Below are 14,905 nucleotides of genomic sequence, written 5' to 3'. Positions count from 1 at the left end.
CCAACCAATGAGCTATATCAAATAGCTAAGAGGCTTATCAATAATAGTTTGTGATGAACTAACCAGGAAAGCCCTTATTTGAATCAAAGGCCTTAGACTATAAAAATTAAAGCATCAAGTAATTAGCAGCTACATTCACAAGGCAAATGAAATTTCATGTGCAGTATGAACAAAATTAATTGCCCATCTATAATATCGTATAGAGACCATGTTTGACATGAATGTACTGCTAGATTTCTGCTTGAAGGGAGAAGAGACGAAACACTGGTACAAATAAATTAATAGTGTATGATTTATATAATTATACTCAAAATCAGCTACCATTTGTGTGACTTCTATTTGCCAGGTGTTTTTTTTTTTTAACATTATTAGGTGTATATCACCCCAAATAAAAAACTGAGCTTGAGCTCGAAGAATTGAGGTGGTGGTGATCCAGTAGGATAGCCAAAGCTAACATATTTTCCATCATGTTACTATGGATCTCCAAATACACTGTGTGTGTGGCTGGTAAGCACTCTCAACTGTTTGTGGGTTTGTGTTTTAATGAAAATGCTATGTGGGAACTTGTAATTATGATTATTTGGGCCATTACAAACATTTCTATGAAGAGCGATATCAATGTGTTTTCCTTTGGTCTGGAATCTGAGTCATCTCTGTATCCCAAGGGTTAGCACAGTAGCTGACTAAACAAAAACTCTGTATATGTTTGCCAAAGGAGTGATATGAACCTGTAAGTCACGGTAATTAAATTGCAATATCTATGCAATCTATGTCAGGAAAAAATTAATTTTGGTTAAGTATAGTATCTATGTTCATTTAAATGAGATTTAAGGCAATAACCCAGAAAGTTAAGTACTGTATTCTGTTATATGGAATAAGCATCATATAGAAGGGGAAAAAAAAAAAGAAGACTACAGTTGACCCTTGAACAACAAACACGGGGGGCTAGGGGCACCAACTGCCCCACAACCCCCACACAGTCAAAAATCCAGGTATAATCTCTGACTCTTCAAAACTTAACTACTAGGGGTCTATTGATCTGAAGTCTTACCAGTAATATAAACAGTCTATTAACACATATTTTATCTATGTATTCCTACAATAAAGCTAGAGAAAATGTTAAGAAAATCATAAGGAACATACATTTATCACACTATATAAAAAAATCTTGCATAAGTGAAGCCCAATTCAAACCTGTGTTGCTCAAAGGTCAACTGTAATTTACTCTCCATATAACTTCTGCCAGAAACTTAAGCCAGCAGAAGAAATATCTGCAACCATTTCATATCCTATGTATGCAAATTCCATGTCCTATGCTGCTGTCAACAAAGTTAATATCTGGTATCTAAGAGTGGAAAAAATTTTGTCCGTGATCATCAATTATGTAAACCATCATTAGAAATTCATTATATATGTACATTACCAAACCATTAAACAGTCAAAATGCCTGGATTCACTAAATATTCATAACAAAAAGGAAATTTCACCTGCTTCAACAAAATATTTCTACTATTAGCTCCTGAGAAGGATTCTGGTTACAATGTTTCACAAAACTAACAATTTTGTTTCCAGTATCCTTTGCTTTGGTTCCATGAAGACACCTATGAAAAGGTCAAGGTGACTGTGACAGCTAATTTTTTTACACATACTAATAAACAAAAATAAAACACATGCATATTAGAAGCATCATGTATTTAATGTCAAAGAATTTGAATTCAAGTACAAAAATTAAACAACACATGATTTCAACATTAGAAAACTGTGAACACTTATTATTCAAACAACTATACAGTGAATATCAAAAACACAAAAGAAGCATAACTATAAAAACCTGAAATACATTAACAGCAAAATTAAAATTTATTTCTATAACAAACAATTAACAAAAATATTTCTAGTTATTTTCAAGGACCACAATGGTAGAGTGCTTTTCCTTTAGTACTGCATAAAATTTGTATCTTAATCTTTTTGCCCTTCATTTCTTTCTACATAATAGATGCTTCTGGTTATATAATTGTTAAAATCTCTAATACAGATAGTGATCCTTGGTAATCAAATCTAGCATAACCATTGTCTGCAAGTGCTTAAATATTTGTGAAATGCTATTTGGCAAAGTTATTATGCAAAAATCTAACACAAACTATTGGGTTCTACTGTCCACTCAGGAATTAGAAGTATTTAAAATCCCAAAAGTTTAAAAAGAGGAGTAGTTTGCTATATCTTTATCAAACGAAACCACTGAATAACTTTTTAAACTTAGCATTTTCACAAGTTCTACAACTGTAGGTTATTCTGAATTATGGTTGATGTTTTTACTATGTTGAAATAAATATATATGTATCATTTTAAAACCAAGTGTGCAAACCCGATTCTAAAATAAAACAATATTTTAATTTGCATGCTTTACAAAGAAACTTTCATACTCAATGTTTACAGTATCTTCTTCAGAAGAATGAGGCCTGATTGGAGATATATAGTCGCTGTCCAACATGGCTGCCATTAGTAAGTGATATTGTTGGTGACAAGGGATAGCTTGGATAAGAATAAGGCCTTGAAGTATAAGGAAGCACGCTGGGAGTCCCAGAAGAGAGAGTAGCACTAACAGGGGAAAGACTATTTATTGAGCTGCGACGGAAAGTGTAGTCTGTAAATAAATACATGAACAATTATGCTGCACATCTTTATGGATACAAATTTAATTCAAAGAGACAAAGCATTAAAACCATAATCACAGTTTAACATAATGTTCTAACATTCAAAATCGTACTAATACTATTTTGCTAGTAAAGAATGTTTCAGCATTCACTAAATTGCAAATCCTGATAGGTTTTATTACAGTCAGTCTTATTTCTTTCACTGACACAACGGCTTCAGAGGTCTTACTAGAATGCATTCTTGGATATCTTTTACTTGTATATCTATTCATTGTTTTGTGTATTTTTGATCACAGAAAAAAGAGAACCTCTGATTTCTCTTGCTCTACAATGCACCTCCTTTTAAATTTGGTTCTGATGCTAAGGGGTAGTCCATGAAGAAAAGATTTAAAAAAACAGCAAATTCATATTTGCTTATCCTTTTTGAAAACTGTATTAGGCATCAAATCAGCAGAAACATTCTCCCCTGGACTGCAAAAACATTTGGTGTAAACTAACTGCCCAATATTTCATTATTTAAATACTAATATAAACATTTGTATAACTCAATACACCAATTTAACAATGGAGTTCCTACTTGTACCATAAAACAGTAAAATAAATCGTGTTTATAAAATAAACTTCAAGAAACCATTATCAACTTATAGCATAGAAAAATCCAAAAATTAAAAACAAATTTTTAAAAAACCAGTTATATTTGAAATATTATTATTCCACATTAAACATTCATCTTATGCACCAATAATTTCCTGCTTCATTAATTGTAATGTTTATATGTGTGTAAGAATATTAAAGACCAAATCTGTAAATCCTGTACTTTCCAAAAACTCAACTATGTTCTTTGGGGTAGAATAGGCCACAGGTCTGACAATAACTATAAGATGATTATTTATAAAAGTCATGGTGTTTCTGGGAATGAAAGAAAAGGAATTAGGTAATCTAATGTACAAGTCTTTTCTGTATTTTCCTGGTATTATAGATGAGGCCTAAAACATATGAGCATTAACTTAATGTTGTCATGGGGCTTAATATTTAGCCAACAGGAATGAGATCAACTGCAGGAGAATAAGCTCAAGCAACATCAGTAAGGACCTAGTTAAGAAAAAAAAATGGAAAAAATAAAAATCAGTTAAATATAGGTTTAATTTCTAGCACTGCAAAACTCTAACTTGATTAATTTTAATGGTGCCATAAAACCAACAAAAGCAGTCTGTTCCAAGAAAACAAATCCATTTAAAATATCCAGTTCAAAATATTTTCAGTATTTTGAAATTGGATAAGGAATTACTTTGATACCATTTGCTTTTTTAATATCCAAAGTAGGATAAGTAGTTGTCACAGAATTTTTCTTCTTCTCTTATGGATACACTTTGCCTGAAGGGTATGGTATTTAGTAGTAACAGAAACCTTAGTGCTCCTGTAATTCAAATTAATTGCTTACAAAGTTTTGATTCTCTCCTCCTAAAGAATATTACACAAATACAATCAATTCCTTATTAGACATGCATCTATGATACAACTAGCTCTTTCAATTTTTAACAATGTGGTCATAAACAATATAATTTAGAAGAGCAGATCTTTAGTTACACTTCTGTAGGTGGGGAAAATGCAGTTTTCAGAGAAATCACTTTCAACTTTGGGTTTATATCCATGCAAGAGTTAATGCAGCATATTCTTTGAAATCTAGATAAAAGAGATAGCTTCAGGGAACGATTTTACAAAGAAGATAGCAAGACAACGGACTACTGGCATAGTACCTAAGTCTGAAAATGGGCATTTTTAATAGTCTCCTACTGCAAACCTTTAATTTAAGAATACACTAATCAACCACTGTTTTCCTACATTTCTAAGGAAACTAAATTAAAATACAAAATTAAAAGCTGACTTTGATGACCTCATTCATACAGGATGAATCAAGAGAAAAAAAAAATCTCCCCCTAATGCTACAAAGATTAGGAAATGAAAAGCCTCAGTGTTCATAAGATTTTACAAGCATTTCAAAAATAAATTTTATTATGGCATAATAATCTAAATATATTCAGAAAAAATCTAGGTAATTAGAAAATACAATACATATCAAACTTAAGATAGTAACTATTGGCATAAACCTAGATGAATCATCTTTTCCTTAGATCTAACATACAATATATAGCACAGAAAATAAACATCAAAAGACATCACTGATTTTTATGAAACAAGTTAATAAGTGAGTTACAATTCCTAGCATGTACTTACTTGCCCACCCCTGGTTTTTTTCCCCAATGAATATCCTTAACTCTTCAATACCACTGTTTCTGTCTCAGACTTGGATCCGTACTCCCCCTTCCCCTTCTTAAGGGAATGATAGAGCCAATTTCAGATTTTAAGTTTTACACTGAGAATGATTCAATTGTCTTAATACTTTTTAAACTGAGGTACAATTTACATACAGTGAAATGCATACATCCTATGTGTTCATTTCAATGAGTTCTGGTAACTGTTAACCTAGGCAACCAACCCCTAGAACAAGATATAAAACATAGCCATCAATCCAGAAGTTCCTTGTGGCTCCTTTCCAGTCAATAGCTCCTCTACTGGAGGCAACCACTTCCTGACTTCTCACTACAGCTTAGATTTTTCTGTCCTTGGACTTCATATAAAATGTATTTTTAAAGTACTTTTAAATCTAGCTTCTCTCAATACAATTTCTAAGATTCATTACGTTGCATCAGTTTATTCCTTTTAATTGTTCAGCAGTATCCTGTCGTACATATACAGCATAACGTTTTTTAATCCATTTATCTACCTGTTGACAGATAAATATTTGAGTTGTTTCTAAATTTTGACTATTATGAATAAAGCTGTTATGAACATTCTTATGCCAGCTTTTTTGTGGATATATGGTTTCATTTCTTTTGGGTAAATAGGAGTGAAACTGGTGAGTTATAGGGCAGACAGGTATTGCTGAACAGTTCTCCAATGTGACCATTTTGCATTCACACCAGGAAAATATAGAGCTCTGGCTGTTCCACATCCTCACCAACATTTGGTATTGCCAGTGTTTTGAATTGTAACTATTCCAGTGATGTGACATAGTATGTCATTTCAGTTTTAATTTGAATTTCCCTCATGACTAATGTGTTTAGCTTCCCATCTGAACATTCATGTTCTTTAGTAAAGTATGTTTTCAAGACTTTTGCTCATTTTTATTGGTTTGACTATTTATGGTTGGTATTAATAAAGCTTTTAACTAATCAAATTCTCTAACTCAAAATCATAAACCAGGGATAGGCTGGTCCTCAGAAGTCTCTAATTCCAATCACCTCTTTCATTGAAGAATGACAGACAAAAGATGGCTGATTGTTGTACACTCCCACAGTTAAATGAAGAAAAACAAGTTAAAAATTGGGCCTCCTAATTCCTAGGAAAGTATTGTTTCTACTTGACCAAGCTTTTTCACTCTGGCAATCTTCTCAAAGCTTGGTTGGGCTAAGGGTCTCAAGAGGTTATCAGCAACAGGGGATAGAAATACAGTAGTAGGTGCTCTAAGCTACCTGGCCGCTACTTGCACCTGGCCACCCCATACTTCCCATTTCAAGGCATACTGCTCTGCATTCCCAATGTATATGCTAAATGTTATCTAAGAATTTCATTTGAATAAAAGGTCCTTTTGCAAAATAATAAAAAATAAATAAAGTGACTTGCTCTAATATAATATTAGAGAGAGCATTTTCGGTCAAATCCTCTACAATTTCATATTTATATCTTGAATGAATACAAACATTTTCATATAATAACACTTTGATCTATATAGCAAATAGGCTAACCTTAAGTGCAATTCTAATCAAGCAGTAATGGCTAAAAGGACCCCAGATTCTGAAGGATTCGGGAGCTGTGTCTAGAAAGAGCAGGAAAGTGAAGAGGTTGTAACTGTTGTGCCACTGACCTGGGAGCAAGTGCAGAGACTGGCAGCACATTCACCACCTACTCATCAGCCCCACCTTTTAAATAATAATTTGGTCTACTACCTTTCTCTGTCCAACACAAGAGATGAATACCATCAATATGCTTCTCTGTGAAAACCTAAGCAATGGACGACAGACACTGCTCTACTCCAATTGTATCTTGTTTGTTTCTAATTCTCTTACACATTTTGACCAAACTCCATGGATTCTCGAACTGCTTTTCTGCCTCATATAAAGAGGAGGAAACCCTTAATGGAGACTCTAACCTGAGTTCAGTGAAAAGGTCTTCTTATACTTATTTCGGCTTTTTCTTCTAGTTTGTTTCTGACCATACTCTTTAATTTTCCATTTATAAGTACCCTCCCTCATAATTTTCCTTAACTATTTTTTCTTGTTAACTAAGTTCTACCTTCACATCCACTCCCTCTTTCTGATGCACCCTTTTTGAGTGTACAATTCAGTGGTTTTTAATAGATTCACAAGGCTGTGTAACCATTACCATTAATCAGAACATTTTCACACCCTAAACAGAGACTCTATACCTATTAGCAGTAACTCCTCCATTTTCTCTCCCCCAGCTCCTACAAACACTAATTTTTCTGTTTCTATTGATATGCCAGTCCTGGATTTTTTATATAAGTGGAATCATACAATTTATGTCATCTTTTTAAACTAGCTCTTTAGCATATGTTTTCATGGTTCATCCATGTTGTGGTATATATCAGAACTCCATTCCTCTTTTTTTTTTTTTTCCATTCCTCTTTATAATCCCTTCTATGAATATACCACATTTTGTTTATACACTCATCAGTCGATGGACAGTTAGGTTGTTTCCATCTGTTGGCTGTTATAAATAATGCTGCTAAGGAATAATATGCACAAAATTTCATGTGGACATATGCTTTCAATTCTCTGGAGTAAATAACTAAAAATGGACATGCTGGGTCATAAGGGAATTGTATGTTTAACTTTTTGAGGCAACTATACTGTTTCCCAAGACAGCTATACTGTTTTACCTTCCCCCAGGCAGTGTGAGAATGAAGCACCTGATATTTTGATTTATGAAATACATTTCCCCACACCTTTAATTCATATTTTAATTACTTCTTTAGATTTCTATAGGATCTTTATTAAAATTTTTGAAAACATTTCCTCACCTCACCATATTATTATTTCAATTTCTAACATTCAAATAGCCACAAATGAAATAACTCAGTAACTTTCTTTCACTGAACTTCATCTGCAAAAGTGTTAACACTTGTTAACACAGCACTGTATATATGCAGAACAGAAAACATGGCTGGGTTGAAAGAGAGATTTCTAAAATTTCTAGTATAATGTAATTGACATTTATCATTTATTTTGTACTTTCCATCCTAGTAAAGAACCTATCAAGAACTAACTGTAAAACAGAGGAAGGAATTTTCAAAATTGCTAATTATTAACTTATAGCCTATGACATATTTACAAATCACTAACTAGAAATTTTTAAGTGATATTTCTGGCTAGCACACTTAGTTATGATCAAATTTACTGGCATTTTTAAAATCTCATTTACTTTCCCTATTACAATTAAATTTTGACCAAAAAATAAAAATAAAAAAGTATTTTTACCCCCTACTTAATTTTTGCTGAAGGCAACTGACAGCAAATATAGTATAGCAGACATGAAATGACCAATGTTTTTTCTTACGACTAGGCTCACAGAGTAGCTTAAGTCAGTTTTTCTGTTTTAAGATGATTTTTAGGAGGCTTTCAATATGTTAATCTTAGTAATGGTGGCTGGATAAAAATGAAAGTTATTATCTCTAACTCCTTTCTAGAAAGTTCTAGTTGGCTAGTTCTCTATTTTTAGTAATTATATTTTTCAGATTCAGTTTTGGGGGGGGGGGAAATCACCTGCTTTTGTTTTTAATTGAAGTATTTTTAAAATTTACAATATATTTTCCATATAATTTTGAAAGAGTGATGTGAGTTTCAAATTCTTATTGTGAAACTTTGTATATAACAATTTTTATAAACCTATAATTGTCAGGTATCTGTACTTATATTTTTAAGAAATTACAACTGTTTCATCCTAATTTATCTAAAGATTATAAACATTCAAAAACAAAGGTATGAAATTCTAGAAAATACAAAGTAATATATAGTAACAGCAATCAGATCAGTGGTTGCTTGAAAAAGAAGGTAGTCCTCCAGGAGGAACAGGTTACATTAGGGGTGACAGAAATGTTTGTCTTCTTGATTGTAATATTATTTCACAGATGTATACATAAGTGCAAACTGACCAAAGTGTACACTTTAAATGTGCACTTTATTGTATTTCAATTGTCAATAAAGTTATAAACAAAACCCAAGTGTTTCCTTGAGTTAGTTTCAGTGTTTCCCAACCTATTACAATTCAAGTACCTCAAAACATTAAGAATCCCTTAGCCAAGAAAAAAAAATTTGAAAAAATAAAATTGGTAAAACTGATTTAACACTTGTACAGGTTGCTACTACTATGCTTTTCAATATGCTAATAAGCATTATGATTATGCTAGGGCAGTATATAGTACACAGTTTTTCCCAAACTTGTTTGACCTTAGGAACAATTATTTGACCTTAGGAACAGTTATTTCATTGAACAACGTGCAGATCACTTTGGGAAGAACATTTAATGGGGGGCTAATATGTAATAGGGAAACATTAAAAACAAAACAAAAATATTCTTGAACTATGTTAAACACAGTGATTACAAACTTAACTGCCCTAAGAAGCTAAGATGTAACAAACAAATGAAAAAAGAACTCAAAGAGGACTAAATGTATAACAGGTGTCTACTATTTGTCCTGAAATTAAATCTAGGTGCATTCCTTTCAAAAAACCAAACAGACAAAGCAAACCATATCAGGAGCTTCCAATTTGCTACCTTTGTTTAACAGATTATGTCAAATTCCTTTTAATGACAGTTTCTAAACCATTTGGAAGAGATTAATCGAAATGCAACCTACAAGAGAGAAACTTATGATCTGAGCACTACAGTTTATTTAGGATCCAGTATGGCTCAAAAATTGTAACTTGCTAAAAAAAACTATCTGGGCAAAAGTTAGGAGACGATAAAAGTCTTAGGAAAGATAGCAACTCTTTTCAAGTTTCATTTCTATCAGTAAAATTAGTCCCCATAATTCAAAATTTGAACTATAAAGACTTGTTAGAAAAGGTACTTCTGACAATAACATCATATATTTGAGTTTTTATGTTAAGATCTACAATAGTTATAAGCCTCAAGCAAAATATATCTCCTTGTATCTCAAGTATGAATTCTATTAATATTTATTGAGTACTTACAAAGTGCAAAAATAACTATACAACATCAACACTACTTAATCCTTACAAAAGCCTTATAAAATAAGTACTATTATTTTCCTCTTTAACAAGAAAAATGAGGCACAGAAAGATGAAATTGCTTATTTAACAACAAGAACTAAAACATGGAGTCTACCCAGGGAACCACAACATTCTTTTTGCCTCAACAGGTAAAAAGGAATTTAAATGGTAATATTTATTTGAACTATAAACTACCTTTAACATTCTACTAAAACTTATCTTCTCAGTATCATGTTGGAAAAACTAAAGAGTGAATCCTAGTAAATAACTTTTATTTTTATTTTTGTATTGTATCAACAATAATTTTAGTTGTATTAATTCAAAAAAATAGGTAAATTTCACAGGTAATCTTGAGAAATGCTGAATAATCTACATTAAAACACTGTTTACCATCTTTGGTGGTTCACAACATACATTAGTATGTCATAAGCCTTGAGAAGACCTGAAATATGGGAACCAGTTTAACTTTCTGAACTTTGCTTAATGAATCTATAATTAACAAAACTTTTATAACCAAATTATTTCACAAGCTTCTTTAGACAATTTTAAATATTTCTTCTTATAACCATAAGAAGGATAATTTATAACTGGCTTTCTGAAAACTAAATATATCACTTAATATTCCCAAAAGACTTTTTCTTACCTGTTTATTTTCTCCAAATTCTTCTACATAGGTCCAGGCTGAAGAGATTGTGTTCCCTGTCTGTAATCAGTGAAGACAGAAAAGAATTGAGTCTTTAGATTGGTGTTATCCCTAATCTTGGAAGTGCATGGAATCCTTGATAACTTTAGTTAAAAACCTTCTGATCAGTAAATAGGAAAATAGAGAAAAGAAACAAGTGACAAATAATTATCATTTCTGAATCTCTGCAAAGATGAACAAAGAGAACAGTATTTGATATCTGAATGAAAAGTATGAGTTAATACATTATCAAAAGTATTTCTATACCAATTAAGTCCTTATTAGTTGGTTTTTTCAAGAATTGCTACTCTACTAATAAAGGACTTTAAAAACAAATAAGATTGCCCAATTTCTGATAAGCAGATAGCCCAAAGAATCTAAACAAATTTGAAAACTACCACCATCCTTTCCTTCTGTTTTAAAAAGAGATAGATGGCCAAAATAATACTAAGCTTAAAAAAATTTTTGCTTATTAATAGCTCAACAATCTACTTGAAGCCCAATATAACCATATACAGTACAACTCTGGATTATCCATACATTTTAGTGGCTATCTCTTTATATCCCTTAAAGCTTTCTGGTAGGGACATACATCCAACCCTCTCCTAAGATACTGTGCAAAAAAGTATGAACAAATGAAAATGTTTGATGATCCACAAAGAACTATAGATTTTTAAACAGCCATCTTAAAGATAACTCAGAAAAAAAAATAGTCACAATATTTTCTTGATTTCTACATAATGAAATTAGGTAACTTCAATCAATCTTCCTGGTGAGAATTAGAAAATGGAAGCAATTATTACAAGCAACAGTATCTATCAGAGAGCACCAAGAAGGATCAAGGAAGACAATGAAGAATTATGGGATCATGATCTTGGATAAGAAGGAAACCCAAAATGGTTTGCACATCTTTTGGAGGTGTGTTTCCCCTAGAAGGACTAGCTGATCCTGTAGAGGTATCTGACAGCCAACAGAAGATAACAAGAGATAGACGAATTTCTAAGGATAAAAGTACAAAATCAGAGCTGAAAAACTAGTGATAAGGCATGTCTCGAACCTGAATAAAACTGAACTAGAAGTAGACCAACTTTAAAAGAGATTAACTTCAACTCTTCCCAGTGCCTTCCTGGATTAATAAGGCACTCTGGGATTGACAGTCCCTTGGCCATTTTTCTGAAGCAAAATAAATCTTCCCTTATAAACATTAAAGCAGCATGCTAGCTTTCAAACTCTTTATTTTTCATAGACATATGTGACATTCAATCAAAAATAACCAGTCATACAAAGATAAAACAATCTAACCTAAAACCAACAGAAACAATAGTCAACAGTAACTGATCTACAGGGAATTTAGGTAAAAGTTTTCAGAACTAGATATTAAAATAACTATGCCTAATATGCTCAAGGAAATAAAAGACTAAATATTTGGAAGAAAAAATATAAATCAAAAAAGAGTCAAAAGAAATTCTAGAACTGAGAAATAAATACAAATAAATGGTTTTATCAGCATGATAGACACATGCTTTAAAAAAAGGGGGGGGGGTAGTGTAAGAAGAACTAATGAACCAAACAAAAGATTTTAAGAAAATACACAGACTACACATAAAAAGAATGGAAAATGCAGAAAGAACATAATAAATATATGGGATACCTGTAGAGGTCTAACACAGGTGTAACTGGAGTACCAAATGAAAAAAATGAGACAAAAGCAATATTTTAAAACAGAATAACTGAATTTTCTGCAACAACTGAGTAACATTGATTCACAGATTTTAGAAGCAGTGAAAGTCTCAATTAAGATAACCAAGAAAACCATATGTAAGTTCATCTTAATGGCACTCCCCCAAATCACAGAGAAATATTAAAACTCCCTGCAGGGGTGAGGAGAGTTTATGTTCAAAGGAGCAATAAATAAACGACAGTTGACTTCTCAACAGAAACCATGGGAAACCAGAAGACAGTGAGTGGAATTATAACTTCAAATGGCTAAAGGAAAATAACTGGTGACCTAAATATATAATATATATATATATAAAATATATTTATTATATATTATTTATTGTATATTATATAAATATATATTTTTTTATCTATATTTCTTTCAAAGACATATTCAGGTAAAACAAAACTAAATGAAATCTGTCATAAGCATGGATCCACACTAAAGAAAATACAAATTAATGTTCTTTGGGCAGAATATATAGAAATAATCATAGTGGAAACTTGGTGATGTAATAGGAAATGAAGAGCAAAGGAAATGATAAATATATAAATGGTAAATGAATACAAATGTATATTAACAAAAAACTATTATAACTAGGTATGTCGGGATTAAAATATATAAATTTAAAACACACGGAAATATCAGGACACTTGGGTGGCACAGTTAAGTGTCTGACTCTACATCTCAGCTCAGGTCTCAATCCTAGGGTCATGAGTTTGAGCCTCGCACTGGGCTCCATGCTAAGTGTGAAGCTTACTTATTCAAAAAAAAAAAAAAAAAAAGGTAAAACATATAGAAATACCAAGGCACTATTGAAATTGGAAGAAGAAATAAGTTAGAGTGTACAAAGGCTCTTGCACTGTCTAGAAAATGATAAAAGCATTAATTAATATTAGTCTTCAATAAATTAAGAATGCAAGTTGGAGTCTACAGGGTAATCCCTAAAAGAACAGTAAAGACTTGGGACGCCTGGGTGGCTCAGCAGTTGAGCATCTGCCTTTGGCTCAGGGTGTGATCCCAGAGTCCCAGGAGTCCCAGGATCAAGGCCCACATTGTGCTCTTTGCCTGGAGCTTGCTTCTTCTCCCTCTTCCTATGTCTCTGCCTCTCTCTCTCTTTCATGAATAAATAAATAAAATCTTTAAAGAAAAAAAATAATAGTAAAGGACTCTACAGCTCTAATATAGCTAAAGGAAGAGAAAAAAGGCCAAGTAATCACCTATCTAAAGAAAGTAAGAAAGGAGAACAGGGCAACAGAACAAGGAATAGAAAGCAAATGGCAAGATGAGAGATTCTAAGCAAAGCAATAAGTACAGTAAATGCTAGCTGACCAAACACTCAAAAAATAGACTTTCAACAAAAACAGCAGCAACAAAAACAACAACAGAATCTAACTATATACTGGTGTTATCTTAAGGATAAGATACAGGAAAAGCAGAAGGTGCAAAATGGAAATATACATCATATGCAAACTTTAACCAAAAGACAGCTTATAAGCTTACGTTAATATCAGAGAAAGTAAATTTTGTTTTAAGTCAAGAATTCATGATAGAGATGGAATGACAGCAAAATGACAAAAGGTACATTTCACCAAAAAAAATAACAATTCTAGATTTCCATGTACCTAATATATAAAATCTCAAAATATATAAAGCAAAAACTGACAGAACCAAAGGAGGAATAAAAATAGATCTATAATCACAGTGGGTGGTTTTTATGACCCTTTCTCAATATCAGAACGAGCAGACAAAAAAATCATGATAAAATTTAAATATGATCAACAAACCTGACCTAACCGAACTGTATGCCCCAAAAAGATACGTTGTGAAGTACCAAATGCTCTTACCTCTGAATGTGAACTTATGTGAAATAATGTCACTGCAAATATAATTAGTTAAGATTAGGTCATTGATCTGATTGGTATCCTTACAGAGAAAAACAGAAAGGAGACTGCCTTGTGAAGACAGACATGCCGGGAGAAGACAACATTACAACAGAGGCAGTGACTAGAGAAATGCATCCATAAGCCAACACTATAAGCCAACAACTTGAGGCCTGCTGACAACAGAAGCTAAAAGAGGCAAAGAAATTCTCTATTAGCCTAACAGAAAACATAGCCCTGCCAACACCTCAAATTTCTGGCTTTTAGCCTTCAGAACTATGGGCGAGTAAATTTCTATTGCTTAAGCCACTCAGATTGTGGTATATTGCCACAGCGATGCTCGCAAATACACTGCAATCAATTAACAACTGCAAACATATTCTTTCTAATAAGCAAGCATGGCATATATATACTAATTGGTTGTTACAAAACAAAGGGACTGAAATGATACTTTCTGATCATAGTAAAAAATATATGTAAATAACTACAAAAACTTCTGTTATGTTTAGAATTTCCTATGTTCAAGAAGAAATTAAAACAAAATATTTTGAAATAAATTATAAAAATAAAATACAGCAAAATATAAATGTTGCAGCTATAACCATACTTTAGCAGGGAATATTGTAGTAAAAGAAAGGCTGAAAACTTTAAAC

General features: G+C 32.1%; 1 protein-coding gene across 5 annotated transcripts in view; it reads right to left on the bottom strand.

Annotated features, from left to right (window-relative positions):
* Positions 1 to 329: 329 nt before the first annotated feature.
* RBM46 (RNA binding motif protein 46) overlaps positions 330 to 14,905 on the bottom strand; it is a 50,895-nt gene continuing 36,319 nt past the window's right edge. For 2 of the 5 annotated variants that reach the window (XM_038559079.1, XM_038559080.1), the window contains exon 5: positions 330 to 2,644. In XM_038559079.1, coding sequence (XP_038415007.1) covers positions 2,445 to 2,644 — 200 coding nt within the window. In that variant the 3' untranslated portion in view covers positions 330 to 2,444. The other 3 variants (XM_038559082.1, XM_038559081.1, XM_038559083.1) reach the window with 3 other exon arrangements.

The sequence above is a fragment of the Canis lupus genome, chromosome 15, assembly GCF_011100685.1.
Source record: "Canis lupus familiaris isolate Mischka breed German Shepherd chromosome 15, alternate assembly UU_Cfam_GSD_1.0, whole genome shotgun sequence".
NCBI lineage: Eukaryota > Metazoa > Chordata > Mammalia > Carnivora > Canidae > Canis > Canis lupus.
Note: the sequence above shows the minus strand (reverse complement) of the source record. Positions and strands in the feature narration are given on the sequence as shown.